Source organism: Ammospiza nelsoni, chromosome 32, assembly GCF_027579445.1.
Source record: "Ammospiza nelsoni isolate bAmmNel1 chromosome 32, bAmmNel1.pri, whole genome shotgun sequence".
Taxonomy (NCBI): domain Eukaryota; kingdom Metazoa; phylum Chordata; class Aves; order Passeriformes; family Passerellidae; genus Ammospiza; species Ammospiza nelsoni.
The window spans coordinates 2148565-2168386 of record NC_080664.1 but is presented as its reverse complement, the minus strand read 5'-3'; the positions used below and the strand labels follow the sequence as shown (position 1 = coordinate 2168386).

The following is a 19822-nucleotide window of genomic DNA, read 5'->3' as shown; positions in this document are numbered from 1 at the left end:
GCTGAGATCTCATACCAGCCCCAGGCTCCCTCCTGTGGCTTCACAGGCATATCCTGATCCCGCTCCCTGCCAGTGCCAGGTGTGGATCCTGGCAGGAATGGGGCAGCACCAGGCAAGGTGGGAATCCAGCCCCAACAGCAGGACAAGAACCTTGGGCAAGGAAAGAGCCAGGGCAGAAGGGGGGCAGATGAGGAAGGACCCAGAGCCCTTTGGGAATGCTGGTCCCAAAAGGAGATGGTCAGTGCCCATCCAGCCATCCCTCATCCCTGCAACCTCCAGCCAGGGGTGAAGAGGAGAGGGGCCGTAAGCTGGGTCTGCCAGAAAAATCCCCTCATGCAACATTCCAGAGCAGTTTTCCAGGGAAAAGCCTCCAAGCTCCCACACCAATGGGACCCCCTCATCCATCACCTGGTGCAGGTGTGAGAGTCCTGGCCAAGCCAGCCCAGCATCTCCAGCAGGTGGGGACCCAGAGCAGGGAAAGGGATGGTCCCGCCCAATGGTCCCATGGTGGGATGAACATCCCGGGGCTCCACTCCAGCAGCTGGGAAGGGTCATGGAATGATGTCTTGGGAAAGCTGGGACACCCCATTTACACCAGAGGAGGTTTTATGGTGGGTGAATGGTTGGGCTCCATGAACTGAAGAGTTTTACCCACTTTTCAATCATCTGGCCTTGTTCCTTAGACTGATTTGAGGGAATGGGGACAAGCTCCCAGAGCTGAGGCGGTGGTTGGAGGCAGAGCAGCCCAATTTGTTGGGTTTTATTATTGAAAATGTCAAATCTGATGGTTTCTGTTTTTTAACCCAAGTTGCACAACACGTTGGACCATTGGCCATGTCAACGCATGGGTCCACCACCAATGAACCCTCCATGAAACATCTTTGCCAAATCCTTACCCATGCCCATGGCACCAGGACAGCTCCTGAGCCTCCGTGAGCCAGTGCTGGGTCTCTCTCCTGCATGCTGAGGGTGAGGATGCAGCCAAAAAAGCCCTGAGCAGCTCTGTGTGTTTTCTGTTTCCAGTGAAGTGTTCTAAGAGCCCATCCCAGCACATCTTCCTAGTGAATTTGCAGAGAAGATGCAAAAATCTGTATTCATCTTCCATCCTCCTGATTTGCAGAGACCTGAAAAATTTGACACGCTCAAGTCAAATGTGACACGTGATTTAAACTGCCACCAAAACACCGGGTGAAACATTTTCTTAAACCCAGCATTTAATTTCAACGTTTCCTATGGGAATGATTCTGTCCCAAAACACTGAACCAACTCCCCTTAACAATTCCAAAATGAAACTTTGCAGCTCTTTGACTCAAAAGCAGAATTTCCATCAAAGAAAATTATTTTAATTTGCAAATTGTTTATTTGCACAGGCTGTAAATGAAACAAGACACGAAATGCCTGCCGGGAAGGCAACACAGGGTGCAGCAAATCCAGAGTGGAACAATATTCCCAGCTGCCATCTGCTCAGTCGGAGCAATATCCCACTGCCCAAAGCACTTGGAGGCCAGGAATGGAACAAATACCTTGGGACAACTGAGTGGTAAATAAACACAAGGCCCCTGGGATCGTTGCCCTGTGATTGGATCCACTTTACAGGATACATGGACAATCCTTGTTTGTCTTCCCAGCTCCTTGTGCTGATCCAGGTTGGTTTTAGCAGGGAGAAATTAAACTCCACGCCAGCACTGTGGATCTTCAGAAGGAAAACCAAGCCAGGAGCAGGATGGAGCTGAGGGACGTGGAATGTGCACAGAGCTTGCCAAAACTGTGGGACTCCCCAGTAACACCATTTCCAGGGCTCTGTGTTCTTTACTGAGAGAGAAGATGTGCCCCAGGGCCAGGAGAAAGGATGGGATAGGACAAATACCCTGGGACCACCATCAGCCTTTGGAGTTCATATTTTCATGTGGGGTCACAGCCCCAGCAGCCCAGCCCAGGGCAGGGAACTCTCCAAAGGCATTACAAGGAGATGTGGAGGATCCAGGTTCCTTCAGGGGCCACTAGCCAGGCACCAGAACAGGATAAAGGAGGTTCCAGACCCCTCCAAAAGTCTGAGGGTCCTTCAAGATGCAGCAGACCCATGGAGAACAAGCCCTCCCAGGCGTGTGCCAGGAAGCAGTGGTGGAGCTGAAGTTCTCTGCAAAGCCTGGAGTGCACCCAGAGTCTCCGTGCTGGCACAGAAAACAATTATCTGGGGAAAGCAGGTCACACCTACACTTCAAAGTCACCCAGGAGTTGGAGCTGACTGGCCTCCAGATACTGCTGGGAACAGGCTCAAAGGACCCAGCACGGGGAAACACCTATGGGAAAACTTCTGAGGAGCTAGTCCTAATTCATCCCTTCGGGAAATGGGATTCATGGACACCTCCCACCCAGGAGGTCTCAGAGGGCCCAGCTCACAGCACAGAGATGCTGTGAGTTCAGTGGTCTCCCGTGGAAAAACCTCAGTCTTGCTGGTCTTCATTAACGTGGGATGAAATAGTAAATTACGCCCGAAATGAGTCGGGTTTGAATTTAGCTTGGAAGCCCAAGTTTAACCCAAAGGCTTTAATTTAAGAAATTAACCTAAATTACAGCCTTGACTCTGCTGATAATTAAACTGAGATTAGGTAGCACAGGTGAACCAATGCAAGGTACTTTGACACACTCTTGTTTTACAAATATAGGTTTTTTTGCAAACAAAACAGAGAGGAGCATCCAAAAATTTCAGCCTGAGAAGATGAAGGATTCTGAGGTGTATTCTGGACAGGAGCAGCAGAGTAGAGGGATGGAGAGGAGGTGATGAAAAGCTGTTGGAGACATCCCTCCTCACTAAACCACAGGCAAATGGCTCAGATTTCTCACTAAAGGGGCTGGAGTTGCATTTATTGCCCTGACACAGGCAGAACTCCCTAATCTCAAAGGAGAAGTTTTTACCTTGACAGCAGCATGGTGCCAGATGCAAATTCAGCCATGACTTTACTCCCAGGTTTACAGCGTTTGTAAAGTGTTCTCCTGCCTCTTGCTCTGGGCCTGCAGCGACTGCTCATCCTGGTGGAAGGAAATGAGGGAAGGGAGCTCCAGAGCCTGCCCAGCCTCTCTCACACCAGAGGGACCCTGGGCCAGAGGGACCTGCCCAGACACAGCTCCTGAGGTGGGATCAGGAGGAAAAGCTCCCGAGCAGTGCGCGAGCTCCAGCACCATCCCCTGGAACCTCTGTATCAGGAGGTCCCTGCACCAGAGCAGCAAATCCATTCCATGTCTGGAGCTGCAGAAGCATGGGAGACACACCCCCAGGAGCTACCTGGAAACTCTGTGTTTCATCAACAGAGCAGGGTGGGGACCCCCCTTTCCATCAGCCCATACCCCAAACCTGTAGCTACAGCTCCTTGTGCTCCCAGTTCTGCCTTTTGTAATTACCTCTGAAATTCCTTCCGGATGAGTGACGACCACATCACCTCCACCCTAGCAGAACATGGAATGGAAAGAAATTAATTCCTTCTCAGTTGCTTGGAGGAGCTGCATTATTACTGCTGTTATTAACCATGGGCTCCAACGCACTCGGTGGATTCCTTAGCCAAAAAAAGACAAGTTTCAGATGCAAAGGGAGCCTGAGGGGACAAAGGAAAGCACTGATACATCCCACTGGGAGAACTGGGGGAGCTCTGCCCTGCACACCCGGACTCCCCACGTTGTGTCTCTCCCTGGGGAGGGAGGATCTGCCCTTTGGTGCTGATCTCCACTGGAAAAACTGGAATAAAACTCCTTTCAGGTACTCAGAGCTAGGGGAGATGGAGAGAGCTGAGACAGTATTCCCGAAGGAACCATGGGCTGGCAACTTCCAGCTGCTTTTGAATGTCTTATGGTCATGGAGTGGTTTGGGTGCGAAGGGACTTTAAACCCCATCCCACCCCTGCCACGGGCAGGGACACCTTCCACTATCCCAGCCTGCTCCAGCCTGGCCTTGGACACTTCCAGGAGTGGGGCAGGCACAGCCTCTTTGGGCACCCTGTGCCCGGGCCTCGGCACCCTCACGAGGAGGAATTTCTTCCCAATATCCAACCTAATTTTCCCCTCTTTCTGTTGGAGATCTTTCTGCCTGGGACTGGAATCCAGCATGTGGGAATGAATCGCATGACCTCAAGTCCTGATATCTGTCTGTTGGTGGGCAAAGCCCCCAGACTGATCAATAATCCTTTCAAAAATGCCCTTTGGACACAGACTTTGCTTCTAATGTGCTTGCCTCCAGCTCCCAGGGCTGCGGAGTCACACACAGTGATGCGGCCTCACTGTGCAAAACCTGCAGGATTCAGCCCTTCCTTGCAATAAAATCTCAGTCTGACAATAAACACAAAACCAACCTGACAAACCCTGGCTAAGAAGAACATTGAATTTAAAACTTCCATTGCAAACATCACCTCTCAGACAGTTGGGAAACAATGGGGACACAAAAAAATTCTGGGAGTTTCCTGTACCTGGATATGTGACCAAGCAGGGGGAGATGGAAGCACAACTACCCCCACCATGGTGATTCCTCATTATTCCATTGATTTCTCATTATTCCATTCTTCCTGTGCTGCAGCAGCTACTGCTCTGGCCTGCAGCCAGCACAAGGGGAAGCTGCTCAGGGGTATCCATTTACCATTTCAGCCTTTTGTTTAAATAAATTGTATACAAATCCTATTTTCCTGAACGACACAAAACACCACAAGCACTTTTTGTCCCTCAAAATTAATTATTTTTTACATTTTTACCTTTTATTTTTACTCAAACCACCTGTTAAATGCAAAGGGCTGTGCTGGTACCTGTGGTGGGAAAGACCCAGGATGTCCTAAAGTGGTCCTGGGCAGAGGGAATCTTGCGCTTTCTAGTGAATTTCAGCAGGCAGGATCACACTTCCAGATGTGCTGAAAGAGCTGATTAAATCCTTGGGAAATGACATTGTGTTTATTAAGTGTGCATTGGGAACAGCCCTGGAGCGCTCCATTTCCACAGAGCCAGCGGAGTCAAGGCAGTTCCCATTCCCACAATCTTTCCTCCTATGTATATATTTCTGAGTTGTTTGCTTGTTTGTTTTCATCCTGCTAAAATAAAGTCTAAATCCACAAACCTGAGGTGGCAGCACATGTTTGTGACAGAGCTCAGTGGCAGCTGTCAAAATCCACACAGGAACAAATAGTTCTTGTCAAAATATTCCATTTTAAATCACGTAATTATCTTTTTTAAGACAAGTGGAATAAGCCTGGAGAAGCAGGATTTCCCGCAGGATTTCCAGAGGGACCTGAGCTTTTTAGGGATGGGAGCAAAACTCTGCTGATTTCTGTGGTGGCTGCATGTGGTCCATGGAATCACAGGATGGTTTGGATGGGATGACCTTAAAGATCATCTAGCCATCATCTAGTCCTATGGACAGGGACACCTTCCATAGCCCAGGTTGTTCCAAATACTATCTAACCCAGCCTTGGACACTTCCCAGGATGGGGAGTCCACAACCTCTCTGGGCAAATTTCACAAGAATCTTATCACAAAGATATCCCAAAAACTCCAGGATATAACAGCTGACTGCAGGGCTGGCTGTGGAACTGGCACCAGTCCCACTCCTAAAGCACAAGGATTGAAACTTTCCCAAGCCCTGCTTGTGAACAAAAGGGGTGAAAGCAATCCCGAGGGATGAAGTTTTCCAATGACAGAGGTGTTGAGTGACAGGCACTTGAGTGGTGTTTTGCTGCCAGTGCCCAGTGTGACTCATCGCCACTTTCCAGCTTTGAAATGGGGACGAGTCTGGCTGTCTACAAAGACCGGCGACAGTTATTCCCAAACAATTCCCTGTTGCTGAGAACCTGGGCTGTATTATTTCAGCAGGGCGTGTGTGCAGAGTGAGTTCACTCTCCAGAATGCTGTTGGACATGCCAAGCCTAATTCATCAGAAAGATGATCCACCTCATCCAACCCATCCCAGGCTCATACATGCATAAAAGGGCTCTCCCCAGCCCTTGCAGAGCACAGGTTCACCTCTCTCCTTTCCCTCCTACTCCTTGCTCCAGGCCAGCACCTTTGCTCCTTTATTCTAGCTGCAGCATCCACCCCAATCCAAAAAGCCCCAGCAATGTCTCGCCAGTCCACCGTGAGGATTCAGAGGGGGAGAAGCGGCTTCAGCGCTGCTTCGGCCATGGTCCCCAACACGTGCCGGACCAGCTTCAGCTCCTGCTCCGTCACCCGCCTGGGCAGCTGCAATGCTGGCAGTGGCTTTGCCAGGGTCGGGGGGGGCTTTGGAAGCAAAAGCCTCTACAATGTTGGTGGCTGCAAGAAGATCTCCGTGGCTGGAAGGGGTGGCAGCTTCTATGGCTCGGCAGGGTTTGGTGGTGGAGCCGGGAGCGTGTACGGGGGCGGCTTTGGTGTTCCAGCCAACCTTGGTTACGGATACGGGGCCTTTGGGGGTGGCCCTGGATTCCCTGCTGGGGGCATCCACGAAGTCTCCATCAATCAGAGCCTTCTGAAACCGCTCAACTTGGAGATTGACCCTAACATCCAAAGGATCCGAAAAGAGGAGAAGGAACAAATCAAAACCCTCAACAACAAATTTGCCTCCTTCATTGACAAGGTGAGATCTGAGCTTTCCTAAATATCTGATTTTTTTGACAGGGACACTTTCCTGCTTGATGAGGAGAAAAGCTGATCAAGGAGGAATACAAGTGAGAAATAAGACTGGAAGATGCCCTGGAAGCTCCAGGGAATGGCACCTGTTCCATAGCGGTTGCTATGAATTAATCATCCAGTGTTTGAGTTCCTCCTCATTTGCTGCTCCCACATCTCACAGGCAGTGGGGAAAGAAATCTCCAGAGGAGAATCCCACCCTTCTGTAGACTTTAGGCTGAGCATTTCAGGAGCCTTGGGAACAGCTTTGTAGATGATCAAATGAATTCCAGAAACCCACCTAAAATGACCAAGTAATTGGCACAAGGGAGAAGCAGCTTCTCAATGCTTGAATTCTCTCAAAGGCATTTAAATCCGTCACCAAAATGTTTGGATTTTTAGTTCAAAATATCAAAATCTCATCCAAATCTCTCTGTCCACCACATTTCACTAATGCACAAGAACATCTGCTCAGCTCCTATTCTGGTCAAGCTGCTCCTCTGTGGTTGCAAGGAAAACACTGCAATATTTTGGATGTTTAGTGGGGTAGGGGAGCTCTACAGAAGGGAAGGAGAAGCAGCACCTTAACAATGTTATTTTAATTAAAGAGCAAGCCCTGCTTTGTTCCTTATTTGATTTTGCTCACATTTTTCACACAAAATCCCTGTACCTGGTCTCAATTTAAACAATGAATGAGAAGCCAGAAAATCAAGGGTTGTTCCAGAGTTTCTAGCACTTAACAGGGTCCCTGTAGCCAAATCTCCCAAGAGATGAGAATTTGGCTCTGAAAACCAGCTGGAAGGAGCATTTTACCCTCTCAGCCAGTTCTGAGACCCTCTCATTTGCAGGGAAATTCTCCCCAGTCTCTGTTTTTTCAAAGCCCCTTCAGGATATTTTTCCTTCCAGGTCCGATTCCTTGAGCAACAAAACAAAGTGCTGGAAACGAAATGGAGTTTGCTGCAGGAGCAGGGAATGAAAACAGTGAGGAACAACCTGGAGCCGCTTTTCGAGACCTACATTAACAATCTGCGGGTGCAGCTGAACTCCTTGCTGAGCGACAAGGGGAGGCTGGAGGGAGAACTCGTCAACACCCAGTACCTGGTTGAGGACTTCAAGAAGAAGTAAGTCTTGAGCTAATGCTCTACTCACCTGGGCAGATGCAGCCTTTCTCCTCTCAACATCCTTAAACCAGCTGGGGGATCCAGGAGAGTTTGGGATCCTGGAATTCTGGGCAATGACATTTTCTCAAAGAGAAATTTTGTCAGTAACGGAGTAACAGATTTGAGTATGCCAAGATTTGGGGAATAATTTGGAGCATGATCAAAGACTTATTAACTAAATTACCTACTGAGAGGGAAAAATTACACAGTAGGTCTGAAAGTTTCAGAGCAGCACATTTCATTTGCTTAAAACAGCAGAAGGAGGATGACTAATGGCCAGAAATAAATAAAAAAATAATGGATTTGTTAGAATTGTTTTGATGTACTTGTTTTAACTGGTTCAGCTCCTGGTGTCTCATTGAGGGAAAAGAGCATTGTATGCAAAATGCTCTGAAGGAAATTCATTTCAGCAAACTCAAATCTTTCAGTTACCTGCCCAAACAAAAACTCCCTGTGCCATCCTCCTTTAGGTACGAAGATGAGATCAACAGAAGGACCATTGCAGAGAACGAATTTGTGACGCTCAAGAAGGTGAGAGCAAATTCCAGGGCACTGTGAGATGGCTCACTGTAGAGCTCTGATCACCCACTCAGTCACAAATCCACCTATTACAATTCCAACCTCTTCAGTTTTATTATGGTTTCTTCCCTGGACTGTTATCACAATGCATGTTCCTGATCTACTGATAGGGGTGTGAACCACCCAAGAATCTCTCATCCCCCAGGATGTAGATGCTTCCTACATGAACAAGGTGGAACTCCAAGCCAGGGCAGATGCGCTGAGTGAAGAAATTAATTTCCTGAGAGCACTTTATGAAGCAGTGAGTACAACCAGCTCCAAAATATTCCAGCCCTCAGTGAAGACTTCTCTCCCTCCGGGAGATGCTAAATCCTTCCCCTCTGTTGAGTTGCACCAACACCTGAGCTGTTCAGATAACGATCTGTAACAGCCTCTCCCAGGTCTGCAGCTCACCTGGAAGGGTGAAAAGGCATCTCCCAAGGGGATTACCTCATTCTCTGTGCTCTTTGCAGGAGCTGTCCCAGATGCAGACCCAGATCTCTGATACCTCTGTGGTTCTCACCATGGACAACAACCGGAACCTGGACCTGGACAGCATCATCTCTGAGGTCAAGGCTCAGTACGAGGACATCGCCAACCGGAGCCGTGCCGAGGCCGAGTCCTGGTACCAGACCAAGGTGAAGGATCTGGGGTTTCCATGCTCTTATCTTCATATCTTGTCTGGAACAGATTAAGACCGACTCTTCCAAGAAAACCTTCCCAGCTGTTGATCTGGGGTGGAGGAGGGACTCTCCAGGCTCCTGGTAACTCCAAAAATGGGGGATTTTCCTTTGATTGGTTGTTCCTCTCTATGACAGTACGAGGAGCTGCAGGCCACGGCTGGCAGGCATGGGGACGACCTCCGGAACACCAAGCAGGAGATCTCAGAGCTCAACCGCCACGTCCAGAGGCTCCGATCAGAGATTGACAGCGTGAAAAAGCAGGTAAAGGGCAGCAAACCCCACCTTTAACCAATTTACCTCTGGACTTGCAAGGGAGAGGAAAGAAAAGGTTGGAGCAACCTGAGCAGTTCTGCTCAGTTTGACTCTTTTTCATTCAAAAAGAAAACTGTCACTAAAACTGGTGGAGCTGATGGTGCTGGGATAAAACCTTGTGATTTCAGGGGAGGTAAAGAAAAACCTGGGTCTGGGGTGGGGACTTTGAGCAGAACTTTGTGTTCCATAGTGTGCAAACCTGAAAGCTGCCATCGCCGATGCTGAGGAGCGCGGGGAGCTGACCCTCAAGGACGCCAGGGCCAAACTGGCCGAGCTGGAGGATGCTCTGCAACAGGCCAAGGCTGACCTGGCCCGGCAGCTCCGGGAGTACCAGGAGCTCATGAACGTCAAGCTGGCCCTGGACATTGAGATTGCGACCTACAGGAAGCTGCTGGAGGGCGAGGAGTGCAGGTGGGTGGGAAACATCCAGCCCTGAGGCTGGCACAGGAGAAGCTCAGCATTTCTGGAATGCTAAACAGGGGGCACAGAGTGGGGGGACTTTCCCAGATAATGGAAATAACAAAAATCTGTGAATTATGCTGTGATTTTATTTTTCACCCCAAAGGCCTCTGGGAAACATATCTTATTGTTCCCCCTCCAATATCAACAGACTTTTAATCCTCTTCCTTATGTTCCATCCCCAAACAGGCTGGCTGGAGATGGGGTCCCAGTGAATATCTGTAAGTCTCTAAAATATAAGAATTACCTTATTTAAACATTCCTGTGTCTCTACACCAAGAAGCCAATGCCTGGAGATACTGAAACATTTCCTTCTCCTCTTTGCAGCCGTCACCAGAACAACAGTGGGATCGGGATACGGAGGAGGCAGCAACCTCAGCATGGGAGGGGGGATCTGCAATTTGGGGAACAGCTTCAACTGTGGGGGCGTTCCCGGGGTGAGCAGCACCACCCTCGGAGCTGGCAGCAGCTCCAGCATGAAGTTTGTCTCCAGCTCCTCCACCAGAAGAAGTTACAGGAGCTAAAATCCTCCCTCCAGTCACCGCCACGCACCATAAAACACCAAAACTGGTCCTTTACTGGAGCGTGGTGGGGTGAGCACAACCAGGGCCACCTGCACCCCAAGTCCTTCCCACAGGAGCCTTACTTTAGGAACTCTCTCTCAGCTGTGTTGTCTTGCACACATCCTGTTGGGCTCAGCCCTGAACCTGAGTCTCACTGGGTTAAATTTGCAGCTCGCTTGCTCCAGCTCTGCAATTTTTTGGCCGGATTTTGTATATAAAATGTGTCCCATGACTGTTCGTCTCTCTTCACTTTCTGGAGTTTGTCTAATAAAAATGCACATGTAATTTATTCTATTTTGTAGTCCTTTTAATTAAAGAGGTGTAAGAGCACATGCAAACACAGGTACCAAGAACTTTCCCTCAGGCCCTGACCAGTTAAAGGCTCAGATTTTTGCTTCTCACTCAGATTTACTGAATTTCACTGTCAGCAGCCAGAACACCCCAGCCCAGCAGAACCTCAGAGGGAGGTTTGGTGCTGATTTCGACATTCCCTCCCCACTGTGCAAGGAAAACACCTGGAAGCCAAACACCAGGACACGCCAAGGCAGGAGTCAGGCACAGGGGAAAAGGTCTGAGCTTCATTTACTTCCAGCTCCCAGGCCATCGAGCACCCAAGAGCCTGGATCCTGGGGGTGAGATCCCAGTGCCAGGTGTGTGATGTACTTGTACAAACCTCAAACAAGAGGGAATTAACTCCCAGGGGAGCCAGAGAAACCCCTGGCCTGTTCAGGTGAATCATCCATCCCAAACCCCTGGTGTCACCCACGCCTTGGAGCCAGCAGTGCCAACATCTGCCTGAGCAGGCTGAGAGCCCTCCCTGGCTCAGGGTCCTGGTGCTGATGTTCCTTCCCCTCTAACCACACAGAGGGGCAGGGTCAGGTCCACACTCTGGTCAGTAAGAATTATGAACCAGCTGTGGCCCTACACTGAATTAAATATCACTAATCCAGTTGCTATTAAAAAAACCAAGAAAGGGATTTGTTTCACTGTTGAAAAGGGAAAGTCTTCAAGATCCAGTGTTTCTTCACGTTCATAGGATATGTTGGTCTTGTTTTGAGAAGGTGGAAGAAAAACAGAGGAGGTGTAGGGCTTTCAGATGTGGTTCTGACTAATTGGGAGAAATTAATGGAGAAGTAAAAGCAGAGAAACATCTGCAGTGACAAATCTCACTGCTGGAAGGTCACTTGAATTAACAGTTGTGACTGGAAAAAACATGCCAGCCCTCACTCCCTGGATTTTAATAGGTTCAAGTAATGAGTAGAGGGGCCCTCTTAAGAAAATGCTCATGGATTTGGGGAAATGGAAGGGAACTGGCAGTGCTGGAATGACAGACTGATTCAGGGTTTCCTTCACGACCAGTAGTTTCCCATAATTTTCTAGGATGCCCTGTACTCTGTGTGTGTGTCCCTGAGGAAGTCTCCTTCCTGAAATCTTGCAGGCTTGGTTGTGGGTCCCCACTCCCGCCCCACCACCTCCCTCAGCAGCCTCCAGGGAAGGAGCAATATCCTCCCTCCATCAGAACAGCAGCCTGGGCCAGCTCAGCCAATGGCTTTCCTTCTGCTGCCCAAACACACCCTCTCTAACCACGAGGATGTAGGACTGTATAATCCCAGAATCCCTGAGGCTGGAAAAGCCCTCCCAGACAATGGAATCCAACCTGTGCAACCCCCACCTTGTAACCCAGCCCAGAGCACCACGTGCCACATCCAGTCCTTCCTTGGACACCTCCAGGATGGGGACTCCAAACCTCCCTGGGCAGCCCCTGACAATGCCCATGAAGAAATTCCCCTGATGTCCAACCTAAACCCCCCCTGGCACAGTCTGAGGCTGCTTGCTCTTGTCCTGTTGTTCCCCTGGAGCACAGCCTAACTCTGCCCTGACTGCCCCCTCCTCAGGGAGTTGTGCAGAGCCAGAAGGTCCCCCCTGACCCTCCCTTTCTCCAGGCTGAGCCCCCTCAGCTCCCCCAGGAGCTCTCCAGACCGTTCCCTGGTGCTCCAGCCCCAGCTCCATTCCCATCTCTGCCTCATGTTTTGAGGGGTCACTACACGGGGCATTAGCAGGAGTCTTGGAGAGCCCACCACCACAAAACAGCTGGGGATTGGGAAGGATGTGGAGGGAATTTCCCAGACCTTGTATTTCTGTGAAAACTGTCCACATTCCACAGCATCATCAAGGTTGGAAGAGGTTGAAGGTCCTTCAGGAGGACCCAGTCCAGCTGCCAGCCCAGCACTACCATGACCACCCTAAATCCAAATGTGCCAAATCACCCTGACCAGGAAATATCAGAATCTGGCCCAGGAGGGAGTTTCCATCACCTGTGACACCAACACTTGTTCTCACGTCCAACAGGGACATCAGAAGGTGCTGCCCACTGCATCCACACCTGGGTCACAGCACAGAGAGTACAAAGCCTGTCCTCCAGCCCAGGAAATGCCAGGGCCAGAATATTTGTTTGGATGCTCAACCAACCTCCAGCTGTCCTTGCTGAAGAGCAGGGCCCTGGTCTCCAGGCTGTCACCTCCTGCATCCCATCGGGTTGCAGCCATGACCTGGGGCTGGTATTCCAGCAGGAGAAGATGATCCCCAGTAATTCCAGCCCAGCCCAGATTAAAGCCTTAGTCATAATGACATGGATGGTGCTGGCACTCAGGGGCCTGGATTTGCAGTGTGTGGAGGGAGCTGATTGCAGGTTGGTGCCCATAAGGATTTTACAGAGTTCTTTAGGACGGCCTGAGGCTCAGTCACAGGAGCTCCTCTCTCTTAAAAAGGGCTGCTTGTTGTAACACACAAGAGCTGAAACACTCCCAAGACAGTTATTGTCATTCCAGGGTGTGTAATGCAAATGTTACAAGAACAGAGAGAAAAATAGAAATAAAAATAAAAAAGCTTGGCTGAAGGCAAAAAGAGATGATGGAAAACTTCCCATTTCCCTCCTGAGACCTTCTGGTCACATTGACTCTTTTGTTCAGCTGCCACATGTGCCAGGACAAGCTCCTGAAAGATGCACCTGCAAACACCTGTGGCACATCCCTGTGCCTGGACATGGCTGGGCAAAGCTATGGATTGTCACTGTTGAGTAAGAAATGACACAGGCTCACCAGAAGGCTGATTGGTATAACGTGTGGTTTATTTTGGACTGCTTTTTAAAATAAGTTTTGATTTAGGTGGACTTGATTGGTTATTTAATTAATATATTTCACTTGGCTAGTTAATTAACAAGATGCCCTTCTTATACATAATCTTTGAGAAAAACAAGAAAACAGAGAGTAGAAAAACAACCTGCAGGTTATTTATAATAATAAGTCATCATGTGTTTATTTTCAGCTTTCTGAAGTCTTTCTGGCTGATTCTGGGAAACTTTATTCAGTTTTCTCACTCTCTGACCAGGCTGTCACATCCACAATGGATTCCCAGAAATGCTCTGTGGGAGCACTGCCACCTCCTCCAAGGAGTGGGTGCTCAGCTGAGCCCCTGACAAACCCCAGGGGCTGCAGGGGCTGGGAAAAGCATGCCCACCTCTGGGCACCCAGACAAGGCACCAGGGAAGGAGCAATGTCCTCCAGACAAGGCTGCAGATTCTTGGGAGCATCTCGCCTGCTCTAGGACAATCCCCTGTGTGCCAGAGCTGAGATGCTGTGTCCTTCACCAGGGAAATGTCCTGTTTGGCTTTTCCTGGAAGCCACAGGGGGTAGGAGTGAAGAGAGGCCTCTGTGAGCAATGTCCTAAACACTGAATTTCCTGGTGAGTAAGAGGGGAAAACAACAGGCATGGGGAGGGCAGCCTGGTGGCTCCATGTAGAGAAAAGATCGTCCTATGAGTCAGGAAACAGATCAAAAATCTGCACAGGTGAAGCCCTGAGAAATTGCTGAGTCAGGGTTTGTGGCATCACAGATGATGGAAACTCCCTTCTGGAGCAGGTTCTGATATGTCACCATCTATTGTCGGTCTAAATCAGGGTGATTTGGCACATTTGGGCACATGGCTTAGGGTGATCATGGTAGTGCTGGGCTGGCAGCTGGACTGGGTCCTCCTGAAGGTCTCTTCCAACCCTGATGATTCTGTGGAATGTGGACAGTTTTCACAGAAAGAAAAGGTCTGAGAACACCGTTCATAAAATTCCCTCCACATCCTTCCCATTCCCCAGCTGTTTTTTGGGGGTGGGTTCTCCAAGACTCCTCCATCACCCTCCTGGCCCTCCCTCCATCACCTCTTTCCCTCTCCTGTACCGGTTGTGCTTTAAAGAATTCTTGTTTAGGCACGAGAACAAGAGAACAGCTCCCATCAGGTTGGGAACTGGAGTTTGCTCAGAACCACAACCCATGATCAGACACTTCTCAGAGCTCAGACCCTCCACCAGGAACCAGTGTTCCAAAATCAAACAAATTAATCTCACACAACCTGAGTTGATTCATCCATGGACTGGAGATGAGCAAGCATTTGCCATACAAGGAACCATCTCCTGCAGCTGTGGAAGGAGGGAGTGGGAAAGGGGTGGTTGCAAACAGGAGCTGAGAAGCCACTATTGAGATTTTCTCAGATATTTCAACACAAAAAAAAAAATGCAACCTCTGCCCTTTTTTGAAAGCTCCATAGATGCTCATGGTGAACTCACTGTGGGTGTGCCGGGCCCGGTTAATCAGTGGGATAAGCATCACACTGGAGCCATCCCCACCTCAGGAGGGTATAAAGGGCCAGTCCTAGGCTGGGGGAGCACAGCTTCACCTCCAGCCACTTCCTCTCATTCCTTTATTCCTTGGATCACTCCTGGCAGCCATGTCCCGCCAGTGCACTGTGAGGAGCCAGGCCAGAAGGAACTTCAGCGCTGCTTCTGCCTTCATGCCAAACGCCAGCAGCTCCAGCCTCTGCCTGCGCCCTGCACTCCAAGCTGGGAGCTGTGGGGCCACCACTGCCTATGGAAGGCTCACTGGAGGCTTTGGAAGCAGGAGCCTCTACAACCTCGGTGAATGCCAGAGGATCTCCATAGCTGGAAGAGGTGGTGTCCCCTATGGACCCGCAGGTTTTGGTGCTGGCACTGGGATCTCCTGTGGGTTTGGTGGGGCAGCTGCTGGTCCTTTTGGGTTTGGTGGGGCAGCTGCTGGTCCTTTTGGGTTTGGTGGTGGCCCTGGATTCCCTGCTGTCCCAGTTGGGGGCATTCATGAAGTGTCAATCAACCAGAGCCTTCTGAAGCCACTCAACCTGCAGATTGACCCCCACATCCAGAATATCCGCAAGAATGAGAAGGATCAGATTCAAACCCTCAACAATAAATTTGCCTCCTTCATTGACAAGGTGAGAACTGAGATTCCTGGTTATACTTTGGTGGGGAAGCACAAACAAGGGTGAATTATATCTTTAGCCACAATTTTGCTGCTCCTGTACTGCCAGCATTCTGAAATCCCAGCAGCCTGGGAACAAATCCTGAGGGTTTCCAGCTTTGAGACCATTTACATGTTTCAGGAATGCAGCAGTGAGACCAGAAAACAGGGACAAAGTGGTGGTACTGGATGTAAGGAAGCAGAGTTGGGAGAGAGAGCAGGAGTGTTTAATTTGTCAACTGAAGGGCTGAGACCTCCCACCTTCTAGCAAGTAAATCCTTGCAGGATGTGCCTCACATCTCCAAGGAAAACCATTCTAAAACATCCTTCTCTCTCCAGGTCCGATTCCTTGAGCAACAAAACAAGGTCCTGGAGACCAAGTGGGCCCTTCTGCAAGAACAGGGAAACAAAACAGTGAAAAAGAACATTGAGCCCCTCTTTGAGACCTACCTGAACAACCTCAGGAGGCACCTGAGCAGCCTAACGACAGACAAGGAGAACCTGAGAGGGGAGCTGAGCAAGATGCAGACCATTGCTGAGGACTTCAGGAACAAGTGAGTCTGTTCGTGGTCTGCCTGGGCCTGGGTGGGCTGCAACAGATGCAGAAAATGAGGGAAAAAAGCCTTTTTGCTAACTCAATCCTCTGAGAAAAGCCCGAGTTTAATACAAGATATGGCTGAAAAGTAACAGATAGAAAATTACAGAGCAAAAAAACCAAGGTGCAGAGCTGTACATACAAAAAAAAATTAGAGACTGGTCCTGGAAACATGAAATAATTTTAAAACAAACCTAGACCACCCCTCCACCTCCATTCCACAGATATGAAGATGAGCTCAACAAGCACGCGGATGTCGAAAATGAGTTTGTGACCCTGAAGAAGGTGAGTGCCTGCCCACATGGCCTCCCAGCCCTGCAAGAAACCCCTTCTCCAGCTTTTCCTCTGCTTCTCTGAAACTCACCTCATTCTGATGATGTGCTTCCTCTCCTAGAAAGTGGACACTGCCTACCTGGGCAAGGCAGAGCTGCAGGCCACGCTGGATTCGCTCACAGAGGAGATTGACTTCCTTAGAGCCCTCTACGAAACTGTGAGCACCAGAGCTTATACCTTTCTCCTTGCCTTCCTCTCCCATTCCAGAGCCTCAGGGCTGATTATTTCCCCCTCTGTTGCACTAAATAATTCAATGGTTTTTCCATTTCACATTTTTGCATGCAGCTGTCTTGGAAAAATCCTTTTGTTCACCCAGCTCTCCCCTCTAACCCTGGGGCTTTCCATCCTCCAAGCAACATTTGTGTTGTGACTCTCAGGAGTATTTTCTGCTTTTGCAGGAGCTGTCCCAGATACAGAGCCAGATCTCTGACACCTCTGTTATCCTGACCATGGACAACAACCGGAGCCTTGACATGGAGGGCATCATTGCCGAGGTGAAGGCGCAGTACGAGGACATCGCCAACCGGAGCCGCGCCGAGGCCGAGTCCTGGTACCAGTCCAGGGTAAGTGTCTCGGGAGGCTTCTGCAAAGGGAAAACCATCCTCCCATCCCCAAATTCCCCAAGGGAGGTGGTTCCCACTGTGATTTTGAAACACAGAATGTCTCCAGATTTAATAACCCTGTGAAATTCAGAAGTGTTAATTTGGGATTGAGAACACACACATTTTTGAACACGCAAACAGCCCCAAACCTGCACTGTTGGGCTCTAAATCCAGCTTATTTTCCTTTGACTGGTTGTCCCTCTTTGTGACAGTACGAGGAGCTGCAGGCCACGGCTGGCAGGCATGGGGACGACCTCCGGAACACCAAGCAGGAGATCTCAGAGCTCAACCGCCACATCCAGCGGGTTCGATCCGAAATCGACAGCGTGAAAAAACAGGTAAAGTGCAGCAAACATAACCCTTGCTGTGACCCCACCTCTGAGTTGCCCAGGGAATAAAAATAAAATCAACCAAGGGAGTTCTGCTGGATCAGGAATGAACGTGACTGGATTTATATGAGAGCAGTGACATCACCAAGAGTTACTCAGTGTAGTGTCAATCACCGCAAGGAGATTCTGAGAGTTGTGGAGGTAAATCCAGACTGGGACCTGACTCAGAACATGGATCAGTTCAATGAACTGAATTAAATTCATGGATCAGTGACGGTTAAGATCACACCCTATTGATGTTAACCCAAAGATCAGACGTGGGATTGGGACCTCAGGATACAAAGAGCTGGATTATGCTCTTGATAAGGAAAGAAAATCCGGATTTTCTCCTGCAGGTCAATGGATTGCAGAATTCCATCAATGATGCAGAACATCGTGGGGAGATGGCTCTCAAGGACGCCAGGGACAAACTGGAGGACTTGGAGACAGCTCTGCAGAAAGCCAAGGCTGACCTGGCCCGGCAGCTCCGGGAATACCAGGAGCTCATGAATGTCAAGCTGGCCCTGGACATTGAGATCGTGACTTATAAGAAGCTGCTGGAGGGCGAGGAGTGCAGGTGAGTGAGATTTTATATCCCAGTTTTCAGAGGTGCAATGGAGTTAAAGACCCTGGTCAGGTTTAGATCCACATTCAGACCTGAAAGCTGTTTAAAGACCAGTAAGTGCCTGTGAAGAGGAGCTGTTTGGGAATAGCAGCCTTTCATACAAACTTTGCACCTTTCAAAAATATTCAAAGGAAATTTTCCTGCCTTTGTGAGGTTCCCTTTGAAGTCTCACTGGCTCTCTTTTGCTCCCTGACAGGCTCTCTGGGGAAGGTGCTGCCTCAGTGAACATCTGTAAGTAACTTTTAGAGACATTTGGCACTTTCTATATCTACCTCCCACCCCTGCTCAGAGCCTATCCCACTCATCCACTGCCTGTGGATTCCTCTCATGATGTTGTTTTTCCCTGGCAGCTGTGACCAGAAGCACTTCAGGAACAGGATATGGAGGCACGAACTACCTGAGCTCCAGTGGTGGGCCCGGAGGTGTGATCTGTGCTGGAATGGGAATGGGCTCCATCTCTGGAAGTGGATACGGCACAGGTGGCTCTTGCATGGTCGGAGGCAGCAGCTCCAGCTTCAAGTCCATCTCCACCGGCTCTTCCATGAGGGGATGTTACTGAGGAACTGACTCCAGGCCCTAGTGCCACCAGTGCTGAGGCTTCTCTTGGGTCCAATCCTTATCTGGCTCCTTCAAAAGATTTAGAAATCAAACCCATGTGTCATTAGTTATATAAAAGATGCTGTGCTCCTGTTTGTCCTATGACCCTCAACATTCCTCATTTCCCAGTGTTTGTCTAATAAAAGGCATGTGGAATTAACTATGTCGCATCCTCTTTTCAATTCCAATTCTTTTCTCTTACCTTGTGGCAAAGGTTGGCTGGTGCAGTACAGTAACTTTGCTGCTTTGAAGGTAAAAAAGGCACATGGAAGTTGAGACACCTCCTTCCTCTCCAAGTCCATGGACCTCATATCCAACAGGAATAAAACACTTGGATGTTCTATTTCCATGAGGATGGGAAGATATGTGCCCTTCCTACTTGGCACAAAACAAAGTTCTTCTGCCTTAATTCCTACATTATGACATCTCAGCCTTTTATGCCACAGTAGTTGTGCCCAAACCTCTGTAATTGAATAGGATGACTCATGGAGGGATATAAATCTGGTTTTCCCAAGAAGATGAGTGCTGCAGCTCATCTGATCTGCACACACATCTGCAGGGACTGATAAAACACCTCCACTGCCATTACCATAATTAGAAATGGAAAACACCCATTAAACCTCCAAAGCAACCCTTTTTGGGAGGAATAATATCCCCAGAGGAGGTTTTGAGACAGCGAAAGACTCTCAGGGCACTGGACAGGAAGTGGCTTGTCCTCTTCAGTACCTGCCCATCTTTTTCCAGGCTCTCTAGTCCACATCCCACTGGCAGCAGCAGAGCTGGAGTTTGGTTTGTTATTTAAGCACTGTCCAGCATCAAAGCTCCATCCAGAGCTACATGAATGGGGAAGGGTCTGCAGGGGCAACACAAGGAGCAGCTGATGGTTGGCTTGTCTGCCTTGGAAAAGAGGAGACTGAGGTGAGACTCCTCGGGGGCTGCAGCTTCATGCCCAGGGACAGCTCCAGCCTCTGCTCTGGGGACTAGAGACAGGACCCAGGGAATGGCTGGAGCTGCCCCAGTGGAGGTTTAGGTTGGATATC

At 49.5% G+C, this 19822-nt stretch overlaps 3 protein-coding genes across 3 annotated transcripts in view; all 3 read left to right on the top strand.

The window, feature by feature from the left end:
• Positions 1 to 5993: 5993 nt before the first annotated feature.
• Positions 5994 to 10641, top strand: LOC132085744 (keratin, type II cytoskeletal 75-like). The gene is made up of 9 exons (XM_059491173.1): positions 5994 to 6580; positions 7519 to 7733; positions 8243 to 8303; positions 8497 to 8592; positions 8804 to 8968; positions 9149 to 9274; positions 9516 to 9736; positions 9974 to 10005; positions 10112 to 10641. Exons 1-9 carry the CDS (start codon positions 6086 to 6088, stop codon positions 10306 to 10308), a joined length of 1608 nt encoding a protein of 535 aa, XP_059347156.1. The 5' UTR covers positions 5994 to 6085; the 3' UTR covers positions 10309 to 10641.
• Positions 10642 to 15071: 4430 nt separating this feature from the next.
• Positions 15072 to 18942, top strand: LOC132085876 (keratin, type II cytoskeletal 75-like). Its single transcript, XM_059491355.1, has 9 exons — positions 15072 to 15636; positions 16002 to 16216; positions 16482 to 16542; positions 16652 to 16747; positions 16989 to 17153; positions 17405 to 17530; positions 17917 to 18137; positions 18382 to 18416; positions 18536 to 18942. The coding sequence occupies exons 1-9, from the start codon at positions 15121 to 15123 to the stop codon at positions 18742 to 18744; spliced, it is 1644 nt and encodes a 547-aa protein (XP_059347338.1). The 5' UTR covers positions 15072 to 15120; the 3' UTR covers positions 18745 to 18942.
• Positions 18743 to 19822, top strand: part of LOC132085877 (keratin, type II cytoskeletal 80-like) — a 70658-nt gene continuing 69578 nt past the window's right edge. The window contains exon 1 of the mRNA XM_059491356.1: positions 18743 to 18932. The gene's annotated coding sequence lies outside the window, so the exon portion shown is untranslated. The remainder of the gene's footprint in view (positions 18933 to 19822) is intronic.

Coding starts and splice junctions, on each gene's coding strand:
- LOC132085744 (XM_059491173.1), top strand. CDS start 6,086: ATGTCTCGCCAGTCCACCGTGAGGATTCAGAGGGGGAGAAGCGGCTTC. Junction 8,593..8,803: donor TGAGAGCACTTTATGAAGCA/GTGAGTACAACC, acceptor TGCTCTTTGCAG/GAGCTGTCCCAGATGCAGAC. Junction 9,275..9,515: donor TTGACAGCGTGAAAAAGCAG/GTAAAGGGCAGC, acceptor TGTGTTCCATAG/TGTGCAAACCTGAAAGCTGC.
- LOC132085876 (XM_059491355.1), top strand. CDS start 15,121: ATGTCCCGCCAGTGCACTGTGAGGAGCCAGGCCAGAAGGAACTTCAGC. Junction 16,217..16,481: donor GCTGAGGACTTCAGGAACAA/GTGAGTCTGTTC, acceptor TCCATTCCACAG/ATATGAAGATGAGCTCAACA. Junction 17,531..17,916: donor TCGACAGCGTGAAAAAACAG/GTAAAGTGCAGC, acceptor TTTCTCCTGCAG/GTCAATGGATTGCAGAATTC.